This window comes from Schistocerca gregaria, chromosome 1, assembly GCF_023897955.1.
Source record: "Schistocerca gregaria isolate iqSchGreg1 chromosome 1, iqSchGreg1.2, whole genome shotgun sequence".
Lineage (NCBI taxonomy): Eukaryota > Metazoa > Arthropoda > Insecta > Orthoptera > Acrididae > Schistocerca > Schistocerca gregaria.
In genome coordinates, this window is record NC_064920.1 from 994,209,867 (window position 1) to 994,237,037 (window position 27,171).

The 27,171-nt window shown below is 43.6% G+C and overlaps 1 protein-coding gene across 1 annotated transcript in view; it reads left to right on the top strand.

The window, feature by feature from the left end:
• The window catches only part of LOC126278423 (uncharacterized), a 526,524-nt gene that overhangs the window by 452,957 nt on the left and 46,396 nt on the right, over positions 1–27,171 (top strand). The window contains exon 5 of the mRNA XM_049978538.1: positions 24,583–24,688. Coding sequence (XP_049834495.1) covers positions 24,583–24,688 — 106 coding nt within the window. The remainder of the gene's footprint in view (positions 1–24,582; positions 24,689–27,171) is intronic.

Below are 27,171 nucleotides of genomic sequence, written 5' to 3' on the forward strand. Positions count from 1 at the left end.
AATTGAGATACTGCATTGTAAGGCCTACCGAGGAGCAGATACAGACTCATATCACAGTTTAGTAGCGATGAAGAGTAGGGTGACGCTTAAGAGATTAGTCGGGAATAATCAATACGCAAAGAAGTGGGATACGGAAGTACTAAGGAATGACGAGGTATGCTTGAAGTTCTCTAAGGCTGTAGATACAGCCAGAAAGAACAGCTCAGTATCCAGTACAGTTGAAGGGGAATGGACATCTCTAAAAAGGGCAATCATAGAAATTGGAAAGATAAACATAGGCACAAAGAAAGTAACTGCGAAGAACCATGGGTAACACAGGAAAAAGTTCAGTCAGTGCGGCTCTCGCAGCCGAGCGAAGCGGACGTGCGGTGTGTGCTCTCCACTGGCAGAGAGGGCCCGCGCGCCTTGTTTACTTTCTTCGGCCGACACTAACGTGACGCCGTAGCGCTACAAGACCATGGCAAACCAATACAGAAGATCAACCTTAAAATTCACATTTCGGAACGACTTTACCCGACCAAAGGCGCTCGAAGTCGAACGTTTTTTAAAAGAGGAAGCCAAGATCCCGGCTGCCGACATTGTCGGCATTCACTTTTCGATCGTCAGTATCACGGTCTATAAACGAAACTACTTGCGACCAGGTGCTTCGAGAGATGAAACAAGAACTCCGCTTCTGCCACGCAGATGGCAATGTTGGCAACGTCGAGGTCGGCCATGCCGCAATGGGACTGCAGACTATACGCATCTTCGAACTTCCATTTGAACTCCCAGCGGCAGAAGTTGTAGCGGCGCTCCGCCCATACGGCACGGTACACGAACACGTGGCTGAAAAATGGACCCAGTTTAAGACGTATCCAGTACTCAATGGAGTACGCCAAGTGGGCATAGATCTCCAACGACACGTGCCATCCTATCTACAGATAGCTGGATGCCGGGCCATAGTTATTTATGACGGCCAACCGAAGACGTGTTCCGGATGCGGTAAGGAAGGTCACCTTCGTTCCGAGTGCCTCCAGCGTCGGATCACACAACTCCCACCGAAGGACGTTGCACCACCAGCGGCGAAGACTATTCTACCCGTTACTTACGCGGCGGCGCTCACGACGTTCTCCACACAACAGACACGGCCGACCGCTTCAGCGGTACAAGAATCACTTTCCACGGACAAAGACCTGGATGGTCCGCCGACCTGGCCAGTGGTGGAAAATAGCACTACGAATCTGGAGCTACCGAACGCGACAGACATTGACGCCAGTAAGATGGCAATTGATTCTCTTTTATTGTACCGACCGCAGCGTTTGTTCCGGCGGAGCAAGAGTCAGTGCCGTCTTCTGACAATGAAGGCCACGTACGGAAACAGCGATGACCGAAACGCCGAAAGCGGCGTCGTCGGACCGTGTCGGAACACAGCGGTTCGCATTCGGCAGGGGAAGAACGACTGACCACTCAAGAAGCCAGCCGCGAAGCTGAAGCTGTTTCCACTGACTCCAACCTAGCAGAACAGACAGAAAAACATGCAGCTTTCGATCATCAGCCCATTGACAGAAACAGTGAGCAGCGGGAAGGTACCAGTGCAGGCAGCGAAGTCGTCCGGTCCCTTACTATCAAACATTCCGAGGCTATGGACCATGAACAGACATCCGCGCCCCCTTCGTGGGCCGAGGACGTCGAGACACAAGATCCCGACCCGCGGCCAGCTGAGGCGCCGCCGGATCATGCAGCATAAGCAGCACAAGGAGGACCGCGTTCGGCGGGGGGTGACATCACTTCCGATGTTCGCTTCTCTCCACCTTCGCCATGGATAACCTCGTCCTAACAACTCGTTGCCAGGCTTACCGCCTGGCGACAATGAATATCAACATGATCAGTTCTCCTGTCAAGATCCAACTTTTGAAAGAAACCATACGAGCCATGGGGGTTGACTTTGCTTTCCTACAAGAAGTGAAAACGACTGCACTCCCGCACTTTTACGGGTACACCACACATGTGACGTCCGGTAGCCCTGCAGATACCGGAGTGGCAATATTAGTGCGTGAAGGTATTGAAGTTACCGACATCACGTTTCTTCCCTCCGCGCGAGGGATAGCATTTACGGCACTCAACACCCGATTCATTAATGTTTACGCGCCGTCGGGTACCACAAGACGTCACGACCGCGCCAGATTCTACTCCACAGATGTCGCTCCCCTTTTCCTTGGACGATACGACCACAGCGTCTTCGCCGGCGATTTTAATTGCGTACTTCACCCCAAGGACCAAATCCCACATTACATGCCTTGTCCGGAACTGGGTGCGATGATCCAAGAACTTCACTTGTGCAGGGCCGGCCGCGGTGGTCTCGCGGTTCTAGGCGCGCAGTCCGGAACCGTGCGACTGCTACGGTCGCAGGTTCGAATCCTGCCTCGGGCATGGATATGTGTGATGTCCTTAGATTAGTTAGGTTTAAGTAGTTCTAAGTTCTAGGGGACTAATGACCACAGCAGTTGAGTCCCATAGTGCTCAGAGCCATTTGAACCATTTTTTTTCACTTGTGCGACACGTGGGAAAAAGTCCACCGTAACCGCTCTGGCCACACTCATCTTACTAGTCATTCGGCCAGCCGACTCGACCGCATATATGTGTCACAAGATCTCACACAAGGTGTGGTGGACGCCGAACTATGGCCTCAAGCCTATTCTGATCACAGTGCCTATATCTGCACTATACACCTACGCCCCCAACAAGTCTGGCGCAGCAGTGGCTTTTGGAAGCTCAACATAACTCATCTTCAGGACCTGGATTGCCGTCGGCAAGTTGCAGCAACGTGAGCTGACTGTGAACGCCGCCACCCACGATACACCTCGACCCTGGAGTGGTGGCTCCTCTGTGCCAAACCGGCAATCCGTAGGACACTTATGCAATATGGCAAGGACGTGACTGCGTGGCATCGACAGACCCTCGATTTTTACTACGCGGCACTCAGGGACCTCGACGCCTTACCCCCTTCCCCGGAGAGACAACATGATCAAAGCAGAATCAAGGCTCACATACTGTCATTGACGAAGCGCCGACTAGAAGGTGCAGTCGTCCGCTCGCGACTGCACGACCGAACGTTTGCAGAGGAACCCACTATGCACCACGTTGTGAAGGATAAGCGCCGACAACGCCAACATTTAATCACACAACTCAGGAAACACGACGGTCGCTTATGTACGACCCAAGCAACCATAGTAAAGGCGGTGGAGGATCATTTTCGCCATCTTTACAAGGAAAGAATCGTCGATGACGAGGCCACTACTGAAGTGTTACAGCAGGTAACACGTACTATCGACGAGGCTACCGTGAATGCATTAACAGAGGAAATCTCAGTCGAAGAAGTCGAAGAAGTCGAAGAAGTCGAAGACGCCGTGGACAAAGGTGCGGCCAATAAGTCTCCTGGACCTGATGGATTGCCCATCGAATTCTACCGGACTTTCCGTGACATCATGATGCCTCGCTGGGTTATAATGTTCCGCGAACTAATGTCTCCAGACTGTGTTGTGCCGCCAGCGTTTGTAGAAGGTCTTCTCATACCGGTACACAAGCCAGGTGGAGGGCTATTGATTAACGACTATCGGCCGCTTACAATGCTGAACGCCGATTACAAGATTTTCACCAGGATTATGGCGAGCCGTATTAAAACGACTTTGCCGATGATCCTCGCTCCAGAACAGACGTCGCAGGGGGGAGAAGCCAACATACACATGGCCACTGGTGACTGCAGGGACTTAATAGCAATCGCTTCTGCGTGCCGTCTGAGAGCTGCGATCGTCTCCGTAGATTTCAACCGCGCCTTTGATAGAGTGCACCACAGCTTCTCCTACGAGTGATGGACTGTATGGGATTTCCCCCGGGCCTCATCGACACCCTAAGGTGTCTTTGGACCGCAGCCAGCTCACACGTCCAGGTCAATGGAAGGACGGTAGGGCCAGTACCCATTAAGAGATCTCTACGACAGGGTTGTCCCCTTTCTACCTACCTTTATGCCATCGCACTCGAGCCACTCCTAGGGGGCCTTAACCACCGCCTATCTGGCATCACGCTGCGGGACGTCTCCTTTCGCTATAGGACATACGCTGACGACCTGCTACTGCTGGTTCGTTCCAATGACGAAGTTCAAAGCGTACTAACCTGGATTGAGCGATACGGACAGGCCGCAAGGAGTCTTCTGAACATAAACAAGTCGGCGGCGTTGGACATTGGGCGTGGTCTCGGACCGGAAGCCCTCGTTCCCCTCCCACCAGTTTCTGATCTGCGATGTTTGGGAATCACGTTCAAGAAAGATGTACGTAAAACAGCTGCAGCAAACTACCGATGGTTATTACAGATCATACGCGCAATGGTGCGACAGAACCTGTTCCGGGACTTGAATCAGCTACAACGTCTTGAATACCTGAATCTCTACGTGGCATCAAAACTCAACCACGTGGCACAAGTCCTCCCACTACCGATGCAGATAGGTCGCCGGCTTCAGGCGGCCTTCAGTTACTACGTTTCCGCAGGTCATATCTTTAAAGTACGATACGACACTCTTACCCTCCCAGTGCACAAAGGAGGGTTGGGATTGGTCAACGTCAGGGCGAGAGCAGCTAGCCTTTACATGAGCAACATGAGGAAACGATGGAAAAGTCACTATACCTCTCCCACGGGTCGTTTACTACAGGTTCTGATGCCAGTCTCTAACGTCCCGCCGGTGTCGGTTGCGCACGTCGCACCACAGCTCTCCCATGTGTCGACCTTCATTCTTGATTACAGCTATGTCAGCTCGAACCTCTCCGCCACGCGTCCACCAAAGGCGAAAGATTTTTATACCAACCTTCTGCGTGCTGTTCCCCATAACGTGGTGGAAAACAAGTACCCTACGGTTCACTGGCCACGAGTGTGGATAACGATACACCACAACTTTCTGTCCTCCACGGTGCGTTCGAAGTGGTATCAGATCGCCAACAAAAAATATGCCACACTACAGCGACTTCACACTATTGGACTGGCAGACTCCCCTTATTGCCCAGATTGCCGTCTTTTGGATACTGATGAACATCGTTTTACTTGCGCATCATCGTCCGGAGTTTGGCGACTAACACAGAAGATATTGGCTTGTTACCTCCGGGTCACACCTGATATGATTGACTCTCAGACCCTACTCTGTCCCGATGGAACTTACTTTCCGGCTGCGAAATATCATGCGCTTACATGGTTCAAAGGACTTACCGTCGCCTATATCTTTAGCGACGGAGAGAAAGAGCAGCTTGATTACTGGTGGTTCCTGCAAAATGCTCACAATGCCCTCGAACGCACACCGAAATACCGTACGCTCTTCGCAAATTATTTACGCAGCGTTTTCGTTAACCCCCCACTCAGCTGGGGAGTGCCAGGCTGCGGTTAATGTTCTGTGCCGCATCACACAAACGGCTGAACGTTCTGCCTTGTCAGTCATGAGCGAAGGAAGAGACAAGCTGCTGCAAGGATGTTGTTTTCCTTGAGGCACTTGCGACGCTGAATGCCTCCGTTGCAGATGCCCTTCAAAGGCGCAATTGGAGATATCAGATAACGATGACGAGGCTCCAAGTGGAACCAGTTACATTATTGAAGAACCTTTTAGTTGGAATTACATCAGTGATTTATGTTTTTATTTCTGTATTACTCTTTTATGCCACCTTTGTTGTTGTAACACTTACTTGTAACACTTAGTTACTAGAATTCCCATTTGTACACGTTCCCTAAATGTAATCATGTAACAAAAAAAAAAAAAGAAAGAAGTGGCAAAGGATAGCCCACACCTTGATTTCCCATATTTCCCCTGATATATAGGCAGCTCTCTGGGATGGGTTTACTCAGGAGCCAACGCCTGAAAAAAAAGGGGCAGAGTCTTTTATTCATAATCAAAACGTCTACGGTCCCGGGTTCGATCCCCGCCACTGCATAAATTTTGATATACAATCAGCATTGGCGGCCGAAGACTTCCGGCATAAGAAGTCAGCCTCATTCTGCCAACGGCTTGTCAAAGAAGGGCGGAGGAGCGGATAGAGGTTCAGGGCACTCTCTTGTCCTAGGGGTGGGAAATTGCCCCTAAAGGCGGAAGAATCAGCAATGATCAACGACATGAGGATGCAAAAGGCAATGGAAACCACTGCATTAAAGACACGTAACGTGCGTCAACAGGACATGTGGCCTGTAGTTGAAGAACTGTCATGATGATCGCTCCATTGGCAAAAGATTCCGGAATAGTCCCCCATTCGGATCTCTGCGAGGGGACTGCCAAGGGGGAGGTTACCATGAGAAAAAGATTGAATAATCAACGAAAGGATAATGTTCTACGAGTCGGGGCGTGGAATGTCAGAAGCTTGAACGTGGTAGGGAAACTAGAAAATCTGAAAAGGGAAATGCAAAGGCTCAATCTAGATATAGTAAGGGTCAGTGAAGTGAAGTGGAAGGAAGCAAGGATTTCTGGTCAGATGAGTATCGGGTAATATCAACAGCAGCAGAAAATGGTATAACAGGTGTAGGATTCGTTATGAATAGGAAGGTAGGGCAGAGGGTCTGTTACTGTGAACAGTTCAGTGACCGGGTTGTTCTAATCAGAATCGACAGCAGACCAACACCGACAACGATAGTTCAGGTATACATGCCGACGTCGCAAGCTGAAGATGAACAGATAGAGAAAGTGTATGAGGATGTTGAAAGGTTATTGCAGTATGTAAAGGGGGACGAAAATCTAATAGTCATGGGCCACTGGAATGCAGTTGTAGGGGAAGGAGTAGAAGAAAAGGTTACAGGAGAATATGGGCTTGGGACAAGGAATGAAAGAGGAGAAAGACTAATTGAGTTCTGTAACAAGTTTCAGCTAGTAACAGCGAATACCCTGTTCAAGAATCACAAGAGGAGGAGGTATACTTGGAAAAGGCCGGGAGATACGGGAAGATTTCAATTAGATTACATCATGGTCAGACAGAGATTCCGAAATCAGATACTGGATTGTAAGGCGTACCCAGGAGCAAATATAGACTCAGATGACAATATAGTAGTGATGAAGAGTAGGCTGAAGTTCAAGACATTAGTCAGGAAGAATCAATACGCTAACAAGTGGGATACGGAAGTTCTAAGGAATGACGAGATACGTTTGAAGTTCTCAAAACGCTATAGATACAGCAATAAGGAATAGCGCAGTAGGCAGCACAGTTGAAGAGGAATGGACACCTCTAAAAAGGGCCATCACAGAAGTTAGGAAGGAAAACATAGGTACAAAGAAGGTAGCTGCGAAAAAACCATGGGTAACAGAAGAAATACTTCAGTTGATTGATGAAAGGAGGAAGTACAAACATGTTCCGGGAAAATCAGGAATACAGAAATATAAGTCGCTGACGAATGAAATAAATAGGAAGTGCAAGGAAGCTAAGACGAAATGGCTGCAGGAAAAATGTGAAGACATCGAAAAAGATATGATTGTCGGAAGGAGAGACTCAGCATACAGGAAAGTCAAAACAACCTTTGGTGACATTAAAAGCAACGGTGGTAACATTAAAAGTGCAACGGAAATTCCACTGTTAAATGCAGAGGAGAGAGCAGATAAGTGGAAAGAATACATTGAAAGCCTCTATGAGGGTGAAGATTTGTCTGATGTGATAGAAGAAGAAACAGGAGTCGATTTAGAAGATATAGGGGATCCAGTATTAGAATCGGAATTTAAAAGAGCTTTGGAGGACTTACGGTCAAATAAGGCAGAAGGGATAGATAACATTCCATCAGAATTTCTAAAATCATTAGGGGAAGTGGCAACAAAACGACTATTCACGTTGGCGTGTAGAATATATGAGTCTGGCGACATACCATCTGACTTTCGGAAAAGCATCATCTACACAATTCCGAAGACGGAAAGAGCTGACAAGTGCGAGAATTATCGCACAATCAGCTTAACAGCTCATGCATCGAAGCTGCTTACAAGAATAATATACAGAAGAATGGAAAAGAAAATTGAGAATGCGCTAGGTGACGACAGGTTCGGCTTTAGGAAAAGTAAAGGCACGAGAGAGGCAATTCTGACGTTACGGCTAATAATGGTAGCAAGGCTAAAGAAAAATCAAGACACATTCATAGGATTTGTTGACCTGGAAAATGGTGCAAGATGTTCAAGATTCTGAAAAAAGTAGGGGTAAGCTATAGGGAGAGACGGGTCATATACAATATGTACAACAACCAGAGGGAATAATAAGAGTGGACGATCAAGAACGAAGTGCTCGTATTAAGAAGGGAGTAAGACAAGGGTGTAGCCTTTCGCCCCTACTCTTCAATCTGTACATCGAGGAAGCAATGATGGAAATAAAAGAAAGGTTCAGGGTTGGAATTAAAATACAAGGTGAAAGGATATCAATGATACGATTCGCTGATGACATTGCTATCCTGAGTGAAAGTGAAGAAGAATTAAATGATCTGCTGAACGGAATGAACAGTCTAATGAGTACACAGTATGATTTGAGGCTAAATCGGAGAAAGACGAAGGTAATGAGAAGTAGTAGAAATGAGAACAGCGAGAAACTTAACATCAGGATTGATGGTCACGAAGTCAATGAAGTTAAGGAAATTTGCTACCTAGACAGTAAAATAACCAATGACGGACGGAGCAAGGAGGACATCAAAAGCAGACTCGCTATGGCAAAAAAGGCATTTCTGGCCAAGAGAAGTCTACTAATATCAAATACCGGCCTTAATTTGAGGAAGAAATTTCTGAGGATGTACGTCTGAAGTACAGCATTGTATGGTAGTGAAACATGGACTGTGGGAAAACCGGAACAGAAGAGAATCGAAGCATTTGAGATGTGGTGCTATAGACGAATGTTGAAAATTAGCTGGACTGATAAGGTAAGGAACGAGGAGGTTCTACGCAGAATCGGAGAGGTAAGGAATATGTGGAAAACACTGATAAGGAGAATGGACAGGATGATAGGACATCTGCTAACACATGAGGGAATGACTTCCATGGTACTAGAGGGAGCTGTAGAGGGCAAAAACTGTAGAGGAAGGCAGAGATTGGAATACGTCAAGCAAATAATTGAGGACGTAGGTTGCAAGTGCTACTCTGAGATGAAGAGGTTAGCACAGGAAAGGAATTCGTGATGGGCCGCATCAAACCAGTCAGTAGAATGATGACAAAAAAAAAATGTCGCTGAGGAATTACATAAATACGAAGTGCGGCGAGCTGAGATTGAAATGGCTGTATGAAAAATGTGAAGAAATGATTGTCAGAAGGATTTGCTCAGCATATAACACGGTCAAAATAACCTTTGGTGAAATTAAAAGTATGGGTAGTAACATTAAGAGAACAACGGAAATTCTACTGTTAAATGCACAGGAGAGAGCGGATAAGTGGAAACAGTACACTGAAGGCATTTATGAGGGGGAAGATTTGTCTGATGTGATAGAAGAGGAAACAGGGGTCTGTTTTGAAGATAAAGTGTATCCAGCATTAGAATCAAAATTTAAGGACGTTGGAGGACTTAAGATCAAATAATGCAGAAGAGATAGACAACATTCCATCAGAATTTCTAAAATCATTGTTGGAAGTAGCAACAAATCGACTATTCACTATAGTGTGTACAATATATGAGTCTCCGACATACCATCAGGCTTTCGAAAAAATATCATCCAGCAATACCGAAGGCTACAAGAGGTAACAAGTGGAGGCATTATAGCACAGTCATCGTAACAGCTAATGCATCCAAGTTGCTGACAAGAATAATACACAGAAGATTAGGAAAGAAAATAGAGGATGTGTTAGATGACGATCAGGTTGACTTTACGAAAGGCAAAGGCACCAATGAGGCAATTTTGACCTTGAAATTGATAATGCAAGCAAGACTAAAGAAAAATCAAGATACGTTCATAGGATTTGTCGACCTGGAAAAAGCATTCGACAATGTGAAATGGTGCAAGATGTTCGAAATTCGGAGAAAAATAGTGATAAGCTCTCGGGAAAAAAATCGAGATTTGTGGTAAGGTTATGGGACCAAACTGCTGAGGCCATCGGTTTCTAAGTTCACACACTAGTTAGTCTAACTTAAACTAACTTACGCTAAGGACGACACGCACTCACATGCCCGAGGGAGGACTCGAACCTCCGTCGGCGGAAACCGCTCGGACGGTGACAAGACGCCTCATATAGGAAAAGTCGGGTAACATACAACATGTACAAGAACCAAGAGGTAAGACTGGACGACCAAGTACGAAGTGCTCGGATGAAAAAAGGGTGTAAGACAGGGACATAGTCTTTCCGGTCTAGTGTTCAATATGTACATCGAAGAAGCATGATGGAAATGAAAGAAAGGTTCAAGAGAACAATTAAATTTCAAGGTGAAAGGATGTCAGTGATACGATTCGCTGATGACATTGCTATCCTGAGCGAAAGTGAAGAAACATGATCTGCTGCATGGAATGAAAAGTCTAATGAGTACAGAATATGGACTGAGAGTAAATTGAAGGAAGACGAAAGTAATGGGACGTAGCAGAAATGAGAACTTCACATCAGCACTGAAGATCACGTGGTAGATAAAGTTAAGGTTCAAATGTGTGTGAAATCTTATGGGACTTAACTGCTAAGGTCATCAGTCTCTAAGCTTACACACTACTTAACGTAAATTATCCTAAGAACAAATACACACACCCATGCCCGAGGGAGGACTCGAACCTCTTTCGGCACCAGGCGCACAGTCCATGACTGCAACGCCTCAGACCGATCGGCTAATCCCGCGTGGCTGAAGCTAAGGTATTCTGCTACCTAGGTCGCAAAATAACCAACGCCGGACGGAGCAAGGACGACACGATAAGCAGACTACCACTGGCAAAAGGCATTCCTGCCCATGAAAAGTCTACTAATATCAAAGATAGGCCTTAATTTGAGGAAGAAATTTCTGAGAATATATGTCTGGAGCACTGCATTGTACGGTAGGGAAAGGCGGACTGTGGGAAAACTGGAACAGAAGAGAATCTAAGCATTTGAGATGTGGTGCTACAGATGAATGTTGAAAATCAGATGGACTGATAAGGTAACGAATTAGGGGGTTCTGCGCAGAATCGGAGAGGAAAGGAATATCTGACAAGGAGAAAGGAAAGAATGATAGGACATCTTTTAATACATCAGGGAATGACTTCCATGGGACTGGAGGGAGCTGTAGAGGGCAAAAACTGTAGAGGAAGACAGAGGTTTTAATACATCCAGCAAATAATTGAGAACATAGGTTGCAAGTGGTGCTCTAGATGAATAGGTTGGCACAGGAGAGGTATTCGTGGCAGGCCGCACCAATCCTTTGTGAAGACTGATGGCTCAAAGAAAAAAGGGCTCGTGACCATTTCCGTAGGACATTAAACGACTGGATAACCCTGGCCTGGTCATGTGAGTCCTTATTTTAGTTGGTAAGAGCTGATGGTAAGATTCTATTGTGACGCAGACCCCACGATGTAATCGACACAAGTTGCCAACAAGGCACTGTGCAAACTGGCGTTGCCTTCATAATGGTGTGAACTGAGTTTCCATGTAATGAAATGGTTCCTCTGGTCAAACTGAAGCGATAGTTACGGAAACGCTTGTTTTCGGCTACTTGGAAACCATTTGCAGCGGTTCATGGACTTCAAGTTCCCAGACAACGATGGAATTTTTATGGCTGATAATGCGCCATGTCAGCGGGCCACAACTGTTCGCGACCTCTGAAGAACGTTCCGGACGATTCAAGCGAATGATTTGGACATTCATATCGCTCGACATGACTCCTGTTGAACATATATTGGCCATAACCGAGGGGTCAGTTCGTGTACAGTATCCTGCACCGGCAACACTTTCAGAATTATGGACTGCTACAGAGGCAGCATAGGTCAATCGTTTTGCAGGGAACTTCCAATGGCTAGGTGAGTCCATGCCACGTGAAGTTGCTGCACTATGCCTGGCAAAAAGAGCTCCGACACGATATTAGAACGTATCGCATGAATATATTTTACCTACTTTTGTTTCTATGAATTTTGGTGCGTCTTTAATTTGTTTCATTTTTTTCTCAGCTGAAATTTTGAGACCGGTTCTATTTTCTACTTCTTCCAGAAGAAGTATTTTATTAGCTGCGTCTGTTGCTTCTGAAAGTATTACGAAATTGCCTGCAAGAGACAGATTTTTTATCTTAATTCCACTTTTTTCTTTCTAGAATTATTGGTTCAATTACGTAATTTTTTGTTCCAAATTCCATATCCATATCGTTACAGTTTTTTCTAGAAGGCAGTTGAACAGTATAGATGATAAACCTATCCCTTGTCGAGCACTAATTTTTATTTCAAATGACTGAAATACTTCTCCCATAAATTTAACTTATTGTATTTGTTAGAGTTTTATGAATCATGTTTGGTAGTTTTGCTTTAACACAAAATTTCTAATATTATTATTTATTGTTTCTCAGCCAGTCGAATCAAATGACTTGTTGAAATCAATAAATGATACTATTGTAGGTTTATTGCTTGTTACTACTGTTGTTTCGAATATTTCCTTTTACGAGGACTTATGAACTTGAGTAGGCACGATTTTTTCCTTGTTCCTATGATCTTCCTAAATTCTCTTCATAAGCTCACTGTGTTCTTTCTTGTTTTCTTTCGACCATTTATTTCCTATCGTCTTTTCTGTTAGTTTTTGTGAGTGAATGTTTCTTATTATGTTTCTGAACTGCACTCGATTGCGCATGTTATTTTTGTATGTTATGATTCTCACTTCTTTAATATCATCGTTTGTTTCAATGATCTGTCCGCAACTCGTGGTCGTGCGGTAACGTTCTTGCTTCCCGCGCCCGGGTTCCCGGGTTCGATTCCCGGCGGGATCAGGGATTTTCTCTGCATCGTGATGACTGGGTGTTGTGTGATGTCCTTAGGTTAGTTACGTTTACGTAGTTCTAAGTTCTAGGGGACTGATGACCATAGATGTTAAGTCCCATAGTGCTCAGAGCCATTTGAACCATTTTTCAGTGATTCATTGTGTCTTATTGTTGACAGTATTTACTATCTCGATGATTTGCCTTATAAGCCTGGTCTTGTTCACTGTGTAGATATGTGAATAGCACTTCACCCTTCTTTGTCTAAATGTGTCCGTTACTGCTTTTATTTCAAGATCTCTCGTGACGATCTCTTTATGCAAATTCTTCCCCGAAAATCTGGTCCAAATATTTTACTGAGAATTGATTTTGCCTGGTTTTCAAAGTCTGTAATTTTTTGTTTAACCAAGCAATACGATGAATTCTGCAGCGTAGAGTGGTTCCGGTAAAACTACTCTCTTGTGATGCATTAATTTTGCGTTGACAGAAACATGTGATTTATTGTAGTGACTCCACGTGAACTAAAATGCTTATTTATTTTCATCAATATGTTCTTTCCTGTATGGCTATTGTGGTTATTCCTGATGACTGAAGGATCGCTACTACATATTTAAAGTGTGTAATCTATCACAGTTCGCTGTACCGAGTTATAATGGAGAGATTATTTACAGTATTGCTTTCATGTATTGAGTATTTTCATGTGAGATTTATAGGCCAGTTTTCAGTGAAACTTCTCCAGGGCAAATTTCGCTTCTTCTCTATTGTTCGTGAGAATAATGAGATTGTCTGCGAAAGCCAGACATTTCACGTTGATTCTCTGCTATTTTTTAATTAAGAGTTGGATTCCCTTTATTTGCTTTTCCCTTGTGGTCACATTTTTTTTTGCAGCATTATTTTAAATAGCAGGGATGAGAGTCCGTATCCATGGCGAACGCAATCCTGGATTTAAAATGATTCTGATATATCTCTCATGAATTTAGCTTTAGAGGTTGTGTCCATTAACCTCTCGTGGCTAACTGACCTTTATTTTCCTGTCGATTTTAAATTCTTATTCAATAGCGTTTGCGTATCTATCGAATCATTAGACTTTTTGAAGGCGATAAAACTTACTAAGGTATTTATACATCTTCTTGTTTACAAAACTGTCTTTGGGTGTTATATCTGTTCTACGAGGAATTCTGTCTTACACCGTCGTGTTAATGGGACTGTCTGTTCTTCGAGCCGACTTGACATTTCGTTTGAAAGAATTTTGAACACACGGGGACTGTCATGAATCCCCAATAATTATTCTGAGTAGCCTTCCTGCTGTTTTGTAAAGAGGACGAATTAATGCACATTTGCTCCCTGTACGTATTTTCTCAGTTTCCAGATGTTTGATTTAAATTTGTGGGTTGCTTGTGTGAGATGAATGTCATTTAAGTTCCACATTTCTGCTATGTTTTTGTCTTTCCCGGGAGTTTTTTTATTTTGCAAATAATTGGTTATTTCCTTTAGTTTCTCGGGAGAAAGTTTATCGGGAAATGATGGTTTGAAATCGTGACTGGATGGAGGTTTTTCAAAATAAGATTTTTCTACCGGATACTGACAGTTGAGCAGTGAGTAAAAGTACTTAGTTGACAGTTATTTTTCCTTCTGGTATCCAATGATCCGCTAGACTGGTTGAAGCAAAGGTGAGGTAGTTGATACTCTGTTAAGTTTTCTTTAAAAATGAAGTAATTTTTTTGTGTTGTTCTGATGAAGTCTTGTTCAGTTTCTTTAAGCCGGTTTGTATCATACCTTTGACCTTTGTGTTTCTCTTCTTGTTGCCTTGGAAGATCCTTCACGCATCTTTTAAAATTCCTGCTGCTTTTCTGTGATTTTGTTGCTACTGTTAAGTCTCCCATGTGTGTATTCTCTCCTCTATTGCCTGATTGCAGGTAATTCCACCGCCTGTGTTTCCTCTTTTCTTTCTAGGGAGTCTATCCAAACTCTTGGTGTTTTTCAGCATGTCTGCAAGTTCCTTACAAAACGTGATATTTCCTGAATAGTTGCTTCCTTGATGAGTTACAGGTAATTTGGATCAGTTCTGAGTGTTTTGTTCATTTATGTTTCCTTTCTGTTAGGTGGTTGTGTAAGACTGTGGTCTTACTCAAAAGATTTCTTTCTTATTCGCACGTTATGGATTTTGTTACTCTCCCGCACCACCGATTTTATTTGTTCGCTTTTGAGACTTGAGAACTGCGGTTTTCCTGAATTTTTAGCTTTGTTGAGCTGTCCATTGAAGTATCGTAGTAGACGTTTCACATGCTGTTTAGAGATTTTATTTGTCGTGTCCTCCAGTGACCGCCGAGTAGTAAACGCGACAGACTCTCATCCGGGGCTTGGGTTCAATTCTCGACACTGCCAGGTCGTTTTCCTTGGTCGGAGGATTGGACCGAGTTGCCACCTGTCACTTGAGGAGCTACAAGATTGAGGTGTATCGGCGCCAAAGTTGAAACGTTGATAACAGCTGGGAGTGTGGTGTGCTGACCCCATGCCCCTCCATACCGTGTCCGATGATGAATGACTGAGGATGACAAGACGGTCGGTCGACAAGGACGTGGTCTTCAGGGCCTGATCGCGAGGTTTCCCAGAAGTCTCCTAACGCATGTGAATCTTTTCTATCGTAGTCATTTGTTGGGCCGCGTCCATTTATCAGAATGTAAGCCTTGTTTCCAGGTTTAGTGGAATTGTGATTCTTCTTTTTAAAGTTGATTTGGAGTTTATATATGCTATCATGCAAGATCAATTCAAAATTCTTACTGAAAGTGTCTTATAGTCAGGAGATCCTCAGATTATCTGACTGCCAGTATGTGCTAGTTCATTTAGCGTTACCCAGGGTGCACGTGTAGTGTTGTACTACGGACGCGAACTAGCTTTACACCCCGGTGGTCCACTCTAAATAGGACTAGAACTCGTCATGGCAGATGTGCTTGCTCCCTGTATAAATGGGGTAAAACACTATCCCCTCAGTGTGACTGCGGAGAAAGTGAGATCATCAGCCACATTGTTGAAGAGTGTTCTTGAAGAGCCTATAATGGAAGCCCCGATGACTTCCTGCTCGCAACTCCAGAGTCGATAGATTATAGTAATAGACGTGATGTTTGTTTGAAATCCTTGAACTCTGTTATATTAGTAATGTTGGTGTGCAATTATTAACGTTTAGTATATTAGTTATTTGCCTGTTTCTTTCTTATGTGTCTCTATTGCCATACGATAAATAAATAAAATAAATATAAAACTTCCAAAAATATGAATGTTGAGCCGGTCGATGTATCCGAGCGGTTCTAGGCGCTTCAGTCCGGAACCGAGCGACTGCTACGGTCGCAGGATCGAATCCTGCCTCGGGCATGGATGTGTGTGATACCCTTAGGTTATTTAGGTTTACGTAGTTCAAAGGTCTAGGGGACTGATGACCTCAGAGCCATTTGAACCTTTTTACGAATATTGAACAAAGAAAATATCTGCAGCAATGCGGTCAAACTCTTCTGTTTGTTTACATCTTGTAATACACGTGTGAGTTATTATCTGTGGCTAAGTTTGTGCAGCACTATGTAATCAACATTACTATTAAATATAAATTTTACAAAGTGATTTCTGTCCATAGATTAAACCCATTAATTCAAATAACTGTAAGTAATCCCATCAAGACTTCTTTATGCTGTAAATAATAACAGATGGCTCTCCACATTCAGTGTTTACTTGTTTCGATTTTTCTGCCTTTTCACAGTTACACAACGACCTTCACAGTACTACAAACAACCCGCAAACACTGTGTACCATCATATACTGAGTTTCTGGGTGACTTGAAATCGATAATGGTAAAATATAAATTCTACCATCGCAAGTGTCAACTGGTTTATTTCTGAAAATCTTAATTCTCTGAATACATTCTGTCACACTTCCACCATTGAATGTATTAAAATCTCCGTTTACTTTGTTTTCATTACTGCACAATTTCAGCTGTGATCCCATTTTAGCATCATTCTATAAAAATTAACATTGTCAAAATCGCAAAGAATTCTCACATTTTTATACACTGTCCAGTCACATTAATGTGACCGCCGCCTGTGTTAGGCGTCAACTTCCAATAACCACTCACAGACGGCAGGTGGCAGCACTATCAGTGGAGAGTATATACACTGATGTGACGAAAGTCGTGGGATAGCGATGTGCACATATACAGAAGGCGGTAGTATCGCTTACCCAAGGTATAAAAGTGCAGTGCATTGGCGGAGCTGTTTCATGTGAAAAGATGCCCGACGTGATCATGACCGCACGACGGGAATTAACAGACTTCGAATTCAGAACGGTAGTTGGAACTAGGAAAATCAGTAGAGAATTCAATATTCCGAGATCTATAGTGTCAATAGTGTGCCGAAAATGTCAAATTTCATACTTTACCTCTCACGACGGACAACACAGTTGCCGACGGCCTACACTTAACGATCGAGAGAAGCGGCGTTTCCGTAGTCAGTGGTAACGTACAAGCAACACTGCGTGAAATAACCGCAAAAACCAGTGCGGGAAGTACGACTAAAGTATTCGTCAGGAAAGTGCGGCGAAATCTGGCGTTAATTGGACATGGTATCAGGTGACCACCGCGAATCCTTCTCAAACGGCACAACATCGTCTGCAGCGACTCTCCTTGGCTCGTGACCTAACCGGTTGGACCCTAGACAACTGGAGGACCTTGTCAGTCCCGATTTCAGATGGTAAGGTTCGGGTGTGACTCAGACTCCACGAAGTCATAGACCCAAGTTATGAAAAAGGCACTTTGCAAACTGGTGGTGCTTCCCCAATCATATGTGGTATTTGGAGCCCATTTGCAGCCAGTCATAGACTTCATGTTCCGAAACAACAATGCACCATGTTACCGGACCACAATTGTTCGCGACTGGTTTGAAGAATTCTGGACATTCCGAGTGGATGATTTATTTTGCTACTCAGATAGCCCTACGTGAATCTCATCGAACATTTATGGGATATAATTCAGAGCTCAGTTCGTGCACAAACTCCTGCACCGGCAATGCTTTCAGAATAATGGGCGGCTGTAGAGGCAGCATGGCTCAGTATGTCTGCAGGCAACTTCCAGCGACTTGTTGAATCCTTGCCGCGTGGAGTATCTGCACTATGCCGGACAGAAGGGGATCCTACACGGCACGGAATATTTGGGGGAAGAGACCAAACAGCAAGGTCATCGGTCTCGTCGGATTAGGGAAGAACGGGGATGGAAATTGGCCGTGCCCTTTCAAAGGAACCGTCCCGGCATTTGCCTGGATTTGCCAGGAGCGTATTAGGGAAATCACGGAAAACCCAAATCAGGATGGCTGGACACGAGATTGAACCGTCGTCCTCCCGAATGCGAGTCCAGTATGAAGCAGTATCTCATGACTTTTGACACGTCAGTGTATGTTGTAGGCGTCATTTATGAAATGATTTTTGGAAATTGCTCCCCTAAGGGAGCGAAAGAAGGGTTGAAAAGGTTTTGAAAATATGCCGCTATCAAGGCAATTTCGAAACTATAACTACGAAAAATGGTACTTGGTTTCTTAGTCGGAAATAAAATTAAAAAAAAGACGAGAGAAAAATCGCAACACCAAAAAATTATTGATGTAGGATAATGAAATTTTGGGGATACTTCTGTGTAGTAACAGATTCAAATGATTAAAATTGCAAGATATCAGATTAATGCAAGCACGAAATAAGTTATTGCAAATATGAAATGCTGGTACACTAATAACCAGTGTAACCAACAGAAAGTGGAATGAAAGCATGCAAACATGTACGCATTGTGTTGCACAGATGCCGGATATCAGTTTGTGTGACGGAGTTCCATGCCTTGGTCGGTCAATACAGTGACGCGTAATGTTGTTTGTGGACGACACTGGAGTGGTCGTAAGATGATGTCCCATATGTGCTCACTTGTGCACAGGTCCAGTGCTCGAACAGGCCAAATCAACATGTCGACACTCTACACAACATTTTGGGTTGTGAAAGTGGTATGTGGGCGAGGGTAATCCTACTGACAAACGCTTCCTGGACCGCTGTTCATAAATGGCAGTACAACAGGTTCGAATCACCGTATAGACTTGCAGCGAGGGTGTGTGGGATAACCACGTCATAGGAAATGGTACCTCAGACCATAACTTCAGGTGTAGGTCCAGAGTGTCTTCCACGCAGGCAGGAGGCAGGGTGGTTGCAGGCCCTCAACAGGCCTCCTCGTATCCTCGTAATCAACACATTGTCACCACTGACACGTAGCCTGAAATAGCTTTCATCAGCAAACCACCCTGCCCACCAATGAGCTCTCGCTTGACACCATGAATGTCGCAAATGGTGTGATTTGGGATCAGGGGGATGCACGCTACAGGACATCTGGCTCAGAGCTGTCCGCCGGCCGCGGTGGTCTCGCGGTTCTAGGCGCGCAGTCCGGAACCGTGCGACTGCTACGGTCGCAGGTTCGAATCCTGCCTCGGACATGGATGTGTGTGATGTCCTTAGGTTAGTCAGGTTTAAGTAGTTCTAAGTTCTAGGGGACTAATGACCACAGCAGTTGAGTCCCATAGTGCTCAGAGCCATTTGAACCATTTTGAATCAGAGCTGTCTTTCAAATGAACGATATATAACAGTTCGTTGTGTGACTGTGGCGCCAACTGCTACTCAATTTGCTGCTCAGATACAGTACGATGCGACAGAGCCATACGCCGTGTACGATGGTTATCCCTCTCTTGCGGGCGTACATTGTCGTGACTACCGCTGTCAACAATCATGACTAGTGACCAAGTCTTTCTGCAGTATCACAGAAGGAACGGACAGCTTCTCGTAGCCATAGTACATGACCGCGTTGAACTTATTGTCGCTTTAAAGGCATTGTTGACTAAAATCGACTCACCGTGTCCAGTCTCAAAGATAACTCAAGCTCGCAACCGGTGCAGCGTGTATTTAAAGCAAACCTGATTTGCATCCTCATAGTGGCGCTACCCGCGTAGCTCTTATGCGAGTCGCGCGAAACTTGAATAGATATCATCTTCGAGATGTAGAAACACGCCTACCAACTGTTGTCTATGTCGCACGACTCCTTCTGGGTGTTGCGATTTTTCCCCTTAAGTGTATGTGTGTCATCAGTTTTGGAAATTCAACCTCTAAGGGGTGAAATAGTGGGTGAAAATTGTTTTCTAAAATATATTATTGTTAAGGAACTAGGAAAGGAACTTTAAAACTATATCTACGAACATTAATAGTTGATTTCTCGGTTATAAATAATTAAAATACGTGTTCCTGTGTTTTCGGAAATTGAACCCCTAAGGGATAACACAGTGGATGAAAAAATTGGAAATTTGTGGTAAGTTCTTATGGGACCAAACTGCTGAGGTCATCCCTTCCTCGGCTTACACAGTACTTAATCTAACTTAAACTAACTTACTCTAAGGACAACACACACGCTCATGCCCGAGCGAGGACTCGAACCTCGGAGCCGCGCGAACCGTAGCAAGGGGCCCCAGACCGCGTGACTACAGTGGCTGAAAAGTTTTATAAAAATATTTCATCATGAAAACATTTTTAAAGGTAAATATGTCATCATTTGTATTTGATTTCTCGGTTAGAAAAAAAAAAATCGTGTTTCAGTGTCTTTGGAAATCGAACCTCTGAAGGAGTGAAATAGGAGATGAAAGTTTTAATGAAAATATTTCGTTATACTAAAAGATTTTAAATCTAAATCTATGAAAATTGGTAATTGACTTCTAGGTTAAAAATATAGAAATATGTGTTAGGGGATGAAAGTTTCTGTGGAAGTATTACCACAAGAACTTAAAAGGCACGATTAACAAAACCCCCAACTTCAGCTACTGGAATATCTTTTTGATCAATTGCGTTCGGAAAAGACTATGCTTCTATGGGCATAATTACCGTGAAAATTTTAGAAAGTGTTGAAATTTGTGAACGAAATCAAAGAGAGATATTTAACAGTCATCACGACGAATCTGTTTTGTCACAATTGCATGGAAAAAGAAATGCATCTTTAATATATTAATTTTTCGGTAAGCGTAATATATGTTTATCGAATTATTTTTGTCGTAATTACTACGCAAACTAATCATTACTGATGACAGCATACATACCAAGTTCAAGAGTCTTTCCAAGTACAGAAATATCCATTTGAGACGGTCACTTACACTGTTAGTAGATTGTTGATTTGTATGTAATCTGTGTCCGTAAAATATACAAATTCAATTAATTTTTTAAAGAAAGTTTTAACCTCCCCCTCAGTTACCGATCTTAATGACAGTGAAAAATTAAACTGCGTGTACCTAATGGAAATTTGGGAAAAAGAAATCGTCACCGAAGTTAATCTGTCGGTAAAGAGGGAGGAAGGGTTACATCTAAATGAAAGGAAAAATGCAAATGAGAGTGGTGGAAATTAATTTTGAGAAAAGGGTAAAATTAATAAAGAAAGTAAATGTGCAGTTGTTACGTTAAAAATTAATTGGCGTTAATTAGATATTTGAGATTTGGGGAAAATTACGGTCGCCAGTCCTATGGACAACTACTATAATAACTGAAAAAGAAAAGTTATTGCACATACAATTAGCACTAAAAGCGTGGCAACTGATGGTTGACACGTGTTCTGTGAAAACTGGAAGCTTTTCAGAAGTAATAAATTTCGCTACTCTCTCACTTCATTTAGCAAAAGAATTAAAAAACCGAAAAATTGAAAGTTAATTTAGTGACTGAAATTAATAGTGAGATTTGTTTCTGAAGCACTGCGAAATTCAGTAAAATAAGGTTAGCCTTGGTCTACCTCAACAATCATTTCAAAAGCTACTTGAATCTATGCAATTTAGAAATAAGAGATTTAACTTTGAACTTGAATTAAATGATTCTGAACAATTAACATTTAGTACGTACCAAGACGAGCTGCAGTCACAGGTAAGCTAAAATATGGTAACAAAATTCTCACTCTTAATTTCTGCTTGCGTAATCTAAATATTGTAGTCAGATATGAATACTTTAACTGAACTTTGAAATTAAAGCAGCGACATGGAATGATATTACTTTAATGCTGGCGTTTGAATTTCAACGACACTCGGGTTCATTTCAGATAAGGAAGGGACCCTGCTTGGTAATGCAATTGGGACAATGAGCAACAAAGGTGCATGCTACGTTGCTGTAAATTTGAAACAGTTTGAAAAGCTGAGGTCCCCCATATAGTTCTAAAACTTTACGTGCTTCCAGTCTTCCTTGTTGGTTGACTGAAGGTTTGAAGCCATCGATCGAGGAGGCGGGGACAGTCACTCATTGTCGGTCGTCGCTGTTGCAGAAGCTGGATGTTGGCGCGCCTTCTTCTCGACACGGTCTCCATGCGAAAGGGGCTCTTGATGTGCGCCAGCTAATGCTTCCCGTCCGCGACACCGTGTCAGAAACTATCATAGCAAGTCGAGCGCAATTACATGTTGCCAAACCCCGAAAGCTCGGCAACTCGCGGGAGCGTCACACAACACACTTGCTTCACCGCACTATTCCAGCCAGAGTGCCCCTGCTCTGTCCGCGCTCCACGCGGCAGAGTTAACGCTACCAAAGATCCTAAACACTTTGGTTCTCCACACGATCTATTGATGTATTCGTTCGATAGCATAGTTTTCCCTAGGCAAGACCCAGCGTAAAAATACAAATAATATCTACAAAACAAACCAATTATACATCGACATAAATGCATATATATATATATATATATATATATATATATATATATATATATATATATATATATATATATATATATAGTAAAACAATTACAATATATGAAGAGACAGAAATGTCATATATTCAGGTAACAAAGTAAAGAAAAATCTATAGTACAATAGATGGAAATAGGAGGATATGCATTTCTGGCGTACAAAGTGTGCAAATATTATACGAAGAATACCTTTATTAAAATTTAACCTTTCATTGGCTAGATACACTGATTGCAAAGTATGTAGATTAACATATGGACAATGGGCGTAACAACATACAAATTTAATTACGGTAAAACAAAAAATGTGTCCGGGCGATTCTGTCTATGTGACCCAAGCAGTGAGCTCCAAGCTCTTTTTTTTCCTTTTTTTTATATACGCATCAGGCTTCTGACTGGTTTGATGGGGCCCGCCAAGAATTCCTCTCCTGTGCCAATCTTTACATCTCAGACTGGCACTTGCAACCTATGTCCTCAATTATTTGCTGCATGTATTCCAATCTCTGTCTGCTCTCTCCAGTACCATGGAACTTATTCCGCGATGTGTTAATAAGTCTCCTACCATCCTGTACCTTCTTCTCTCCGGTGTTTTCTATGTATTCCTTTCCTCGGCGATTATGAAGATAACCTCCTCATTCTTTACCTTATGAATCAACCTAATTTTCAACATTCTTCATCAGCACCACATCTAAAATGCTTCGACTCTCTTCTGTTTCGGTTTTTCCACGGTCCATGTTTTTACTACCATACGATTCTATGCTCCAAACGTATATTTTCAGAAATTTCATCCTCGAATTAAGCTCTGTGTTTGGTACTAGTGGTCTTCTCTTGGCCAGGAACGCCCTTTTTGCCAGTGCTAGTCTGCTTTTGATGTCCTCCTTGCTCCGTCTGTCGTTGGTTATTTTGCTGCCAGAAGTAGAATTCCTTAACTTTATCTACTACGTCGCCATCACTCCTGTTAAGTTTCTCGTTGTTCTCATTTCTTGTACTTATCATTATTTTTGTCTCCGATTTGCTCTCAGTCCATACTCAGTACTCAATTAGATTGTTCATTCCATTCAACAGATTCTATAATTCATCGACGCTTCCAACATGGATAGCAATGTCGTCAGCGAATCTTATCTTTTTGTATTTTAATCCAGATCTTGAACCCTTCTTTTGTTTACATCATTACTTCTTCTGTTTATAGATTGAAGAGCACGGGGAAAAGACTACATCGTTGTCTTACGTTCTTTTTAATCCGAACACTTCGTTCTTGATATAAGGTAAATGTAAATGTCGTGTGACTAGGGCCTCCCGCCGGCCGAAGTGGCCGAGCGGTTCTAGGCGCTGCAGTCTGGACCGCAACGGTCGCAGGTTCGAATCCTACCTCGGGCATGGATGTGTGTGATGTCCTTAGGTTAGTTAGGTTTAAGTAGTTCTAAGTTCTAGGGGACTGATGGCCTCCGCAGTTAAGTCCCATAGCGCTCAGAGCCATTTGAACCATTAGGGCCTCCCGTCGGGTAACCGTTCGGCGGGTGCAAGTCTTTCGATTTGACGCCACATCGGCGACTTGCGCGTCGATAGAAATCAGATGATGATGAGTAGGGCAACACAACACCCAGACCCTGAGCGGAGAAAATCTCCTACCCAGCCCGGAATCGAACCCGAGCCCTCAGGATTGACATTGTGTCGCGCTTACTGCTCTAAGGTAATCGAGCATATATGAAATGCTATTGACCCCATGAAACTAGCAATAACTGAACGACAACAGTAAATTGTGGGAAACGCTGCGAGGTGCGGGATCATTATCTCTCCACAACGTTTCCAACACTATATAGTGTTCACGTCTCGACATCTGACTTAAGCTTTGGGGACTCGCGGGAGAGCGACTCGCAAACGCAGGGCCCTCTCTCGACGTTTGACTATTCAGTTGGTGGTTCGCGTGTTGAGACAGGTAGTGAGAGTGCTGTACCCACCAATGTGTCTCTGGTTTTGCAGGGGCGATGCTGGTGCTGCTGGCGCTGCTGCACCTGGTGCTGTCGTGCCGGGCGCGCTCCACCACCAAAGAGACGCTGCTGCACAACCGCGAGGAGAGCTTCGACAGGTAATGCCACACTCCTCTTCTCTATTCTCCTGCTACTGCAGTTGCTGCACACTGGCAAAACAGACACTGCTGATGACGAGCGAGGATAGCCATGTCATCTGCGAATCTTATCATTGATAGTCTTGCTGCTGTTGTTGTTGTTGTTGTTGTGGTCTTCAGTCCTGAGACTAGTTTGAGGCAGCTCTCCATGCTACTCTATCCTGTGCAAGCTTCTTCATCTCCCAGTACCTAATGCAGCCTACATCCTTCTGAATCGGCTTGGTCTCCCTCTACGGTTTTTACCTTCCACGCTGTCCTCCAATACGAAATTGGTGATCCCTCGATGCCTCAGAATATGTCCAACCAACCGATGCCTTCTTCAAGTCAGGTTGTGCTACAAATTTCTCTTCTCTCCAGTTTTATTCAATACCTCCTCATTAGCTATATGATGTACCCATCTAATCTTCAGCATTCTTCTGTGGCACCACATTTCGAAAGCTTCTATTCTCTTCTTGTCTAAACTACTTATCGTCCACGTTTCACTTCCATACATGGCTACACTCCATACAAATACTTTAAGAAACGACTTCCTGACATTTAAATGTATACTCGATGTAAACATATTTTTGTTTTTCAGAAAAGCTTTCCTTGACATTACCAGTCTACATTTTATATCCTCTCTACTTCAACCATCATCAGTTATTTTGCTCCCCAAATAGCAAAACTCCTTTACTACTTTATGTGTCTCATTTCCTAATCTAATTCCCTCAGCATCACCTGACTTAATTCGACTACATTTCATTATCCTCGTTTGGTTTTTGTTGATGTTCATCTTATACCCTCCTTTCAAGACACTGTCCATTGCGTTCAACTGCTCTTCCAAGTCCTTTGCTGACTCTGACAGAATTACAATGTCATCGGCGAACCTCAAAATTTTTATTTCTTCTCCATGGATTTTAATACCTCCTCTGAACGTTTCTTTTGTTTCCTTTACTGCTTGCTCAATATACAGATTGAATAACATCGGGGATAGGCTACAACCCTGTCTCATTCCCTTCCCAACCACTGCTTCCCTTTCATGCCCCTCGACTCTTATAACTGCCATCTGGTTTCTGTACGAATTGTAAATAGCCTTTCGCTCCCTGTATTGTACCCCTGCCTCCTTCAGAATTTGAAAGAGAGTATTCCAGTCAACATTGTCGAAAGATTTCTCTAAGTCTACAAATGCTAGAAACATAGGTTTACCTTTCCTTAATCTTTCTTCTAAGATAAGTCGTAGGGTCAGTATTGCCTCACGTGTTCCAACATTTCTACTGAATCTAAACTGATCTTCCCAAAGGTCGGCTTCTGCCAGTTATTCCATTAGTTTGTAAAGAATTCGCGTTAGTATTTTGCAGCTGTGACTTATTAAACTCATAGTTCGGTAATTTTCACATCTGTCAACACCTTGGAATTATTATATTCTTCTTAAACTCTTAGGGTATTTCGCCTGTCTCATACATCTTGCTCACCAGACGGTAGAGTTTGGTCAGGACTGGCTCTCCCAAGGCTGTCAGTAGTTCTAATGGAATGTTGTCTACTCCGGGGCCTTACACCTTCAATTTTAATGCTTCTCTTGAACCTTTCTTTTAATTCCGTCATTGCTTCTTCGATGTATAGACTGAACTGCGTGTGTGCACTGAATGGAGACCACTGACGCATCTGATGCAGTTTGGGGTAAATGGTCAGTGATAGAAAGTGCTGCGAGAAGACGAGGTGTGGCTGATGAGTCCTGGCTCTATGCCAGATGCACACATCTTCATCTGATCGCCTCGCAGTTCAGTGAAATAGTACACTAATGTGCACTGGCACCAAGGCTCAGAGAGCCGGGTGATATGGATCCAGTCTCTCTAAACTGGATCCATATCACTCGTTCAGGGGCTGAAACTCATTGCTAAAAGTACAAGAATATCCATACCTGTCTACATGTCATAGAACGAGAGTCGTTCAATAAGTAATTTTTAAGATTCAGAATTTGGTGACAACATACAGTACATCAACATGTCTTCTCCATGTCCTATTTTTCTACGTAGCCTCCATCGCGTTCTGTGGTCGTACGCCAACGTTGTGGAAGAGCATGTATTCCCTGATGGTGAAAGCTCTTGTCCTCTAGGCATATCCATTTTTTCACTCCATGATTGACACTCTCGTCATATTCAAAGTGTGTTCCCCGTAAAATCTTTAAGCGGTCCAAAGTGTATAATGTCATCCGCACGATTCAGCAAGTTTGGAGCAGTGGCTGCGACAGGGCGTCCAGAGCGTGGTTGATCATGGAGCTCTGTTTGTGCCTTTCCTGAGCCTGTAACTTTCTTTACCCATCGCCCAAATGTACTTCTACTAACTGCAGCATCGCCATACACTTCACACAAACGTTTATTGATGTTCACAACGGTTTCTTTTTCTACACTCAAGAATTCAATAACAGCACGTTGCTTGTAACGTGAGGCGCATGTAGACGCCATTTT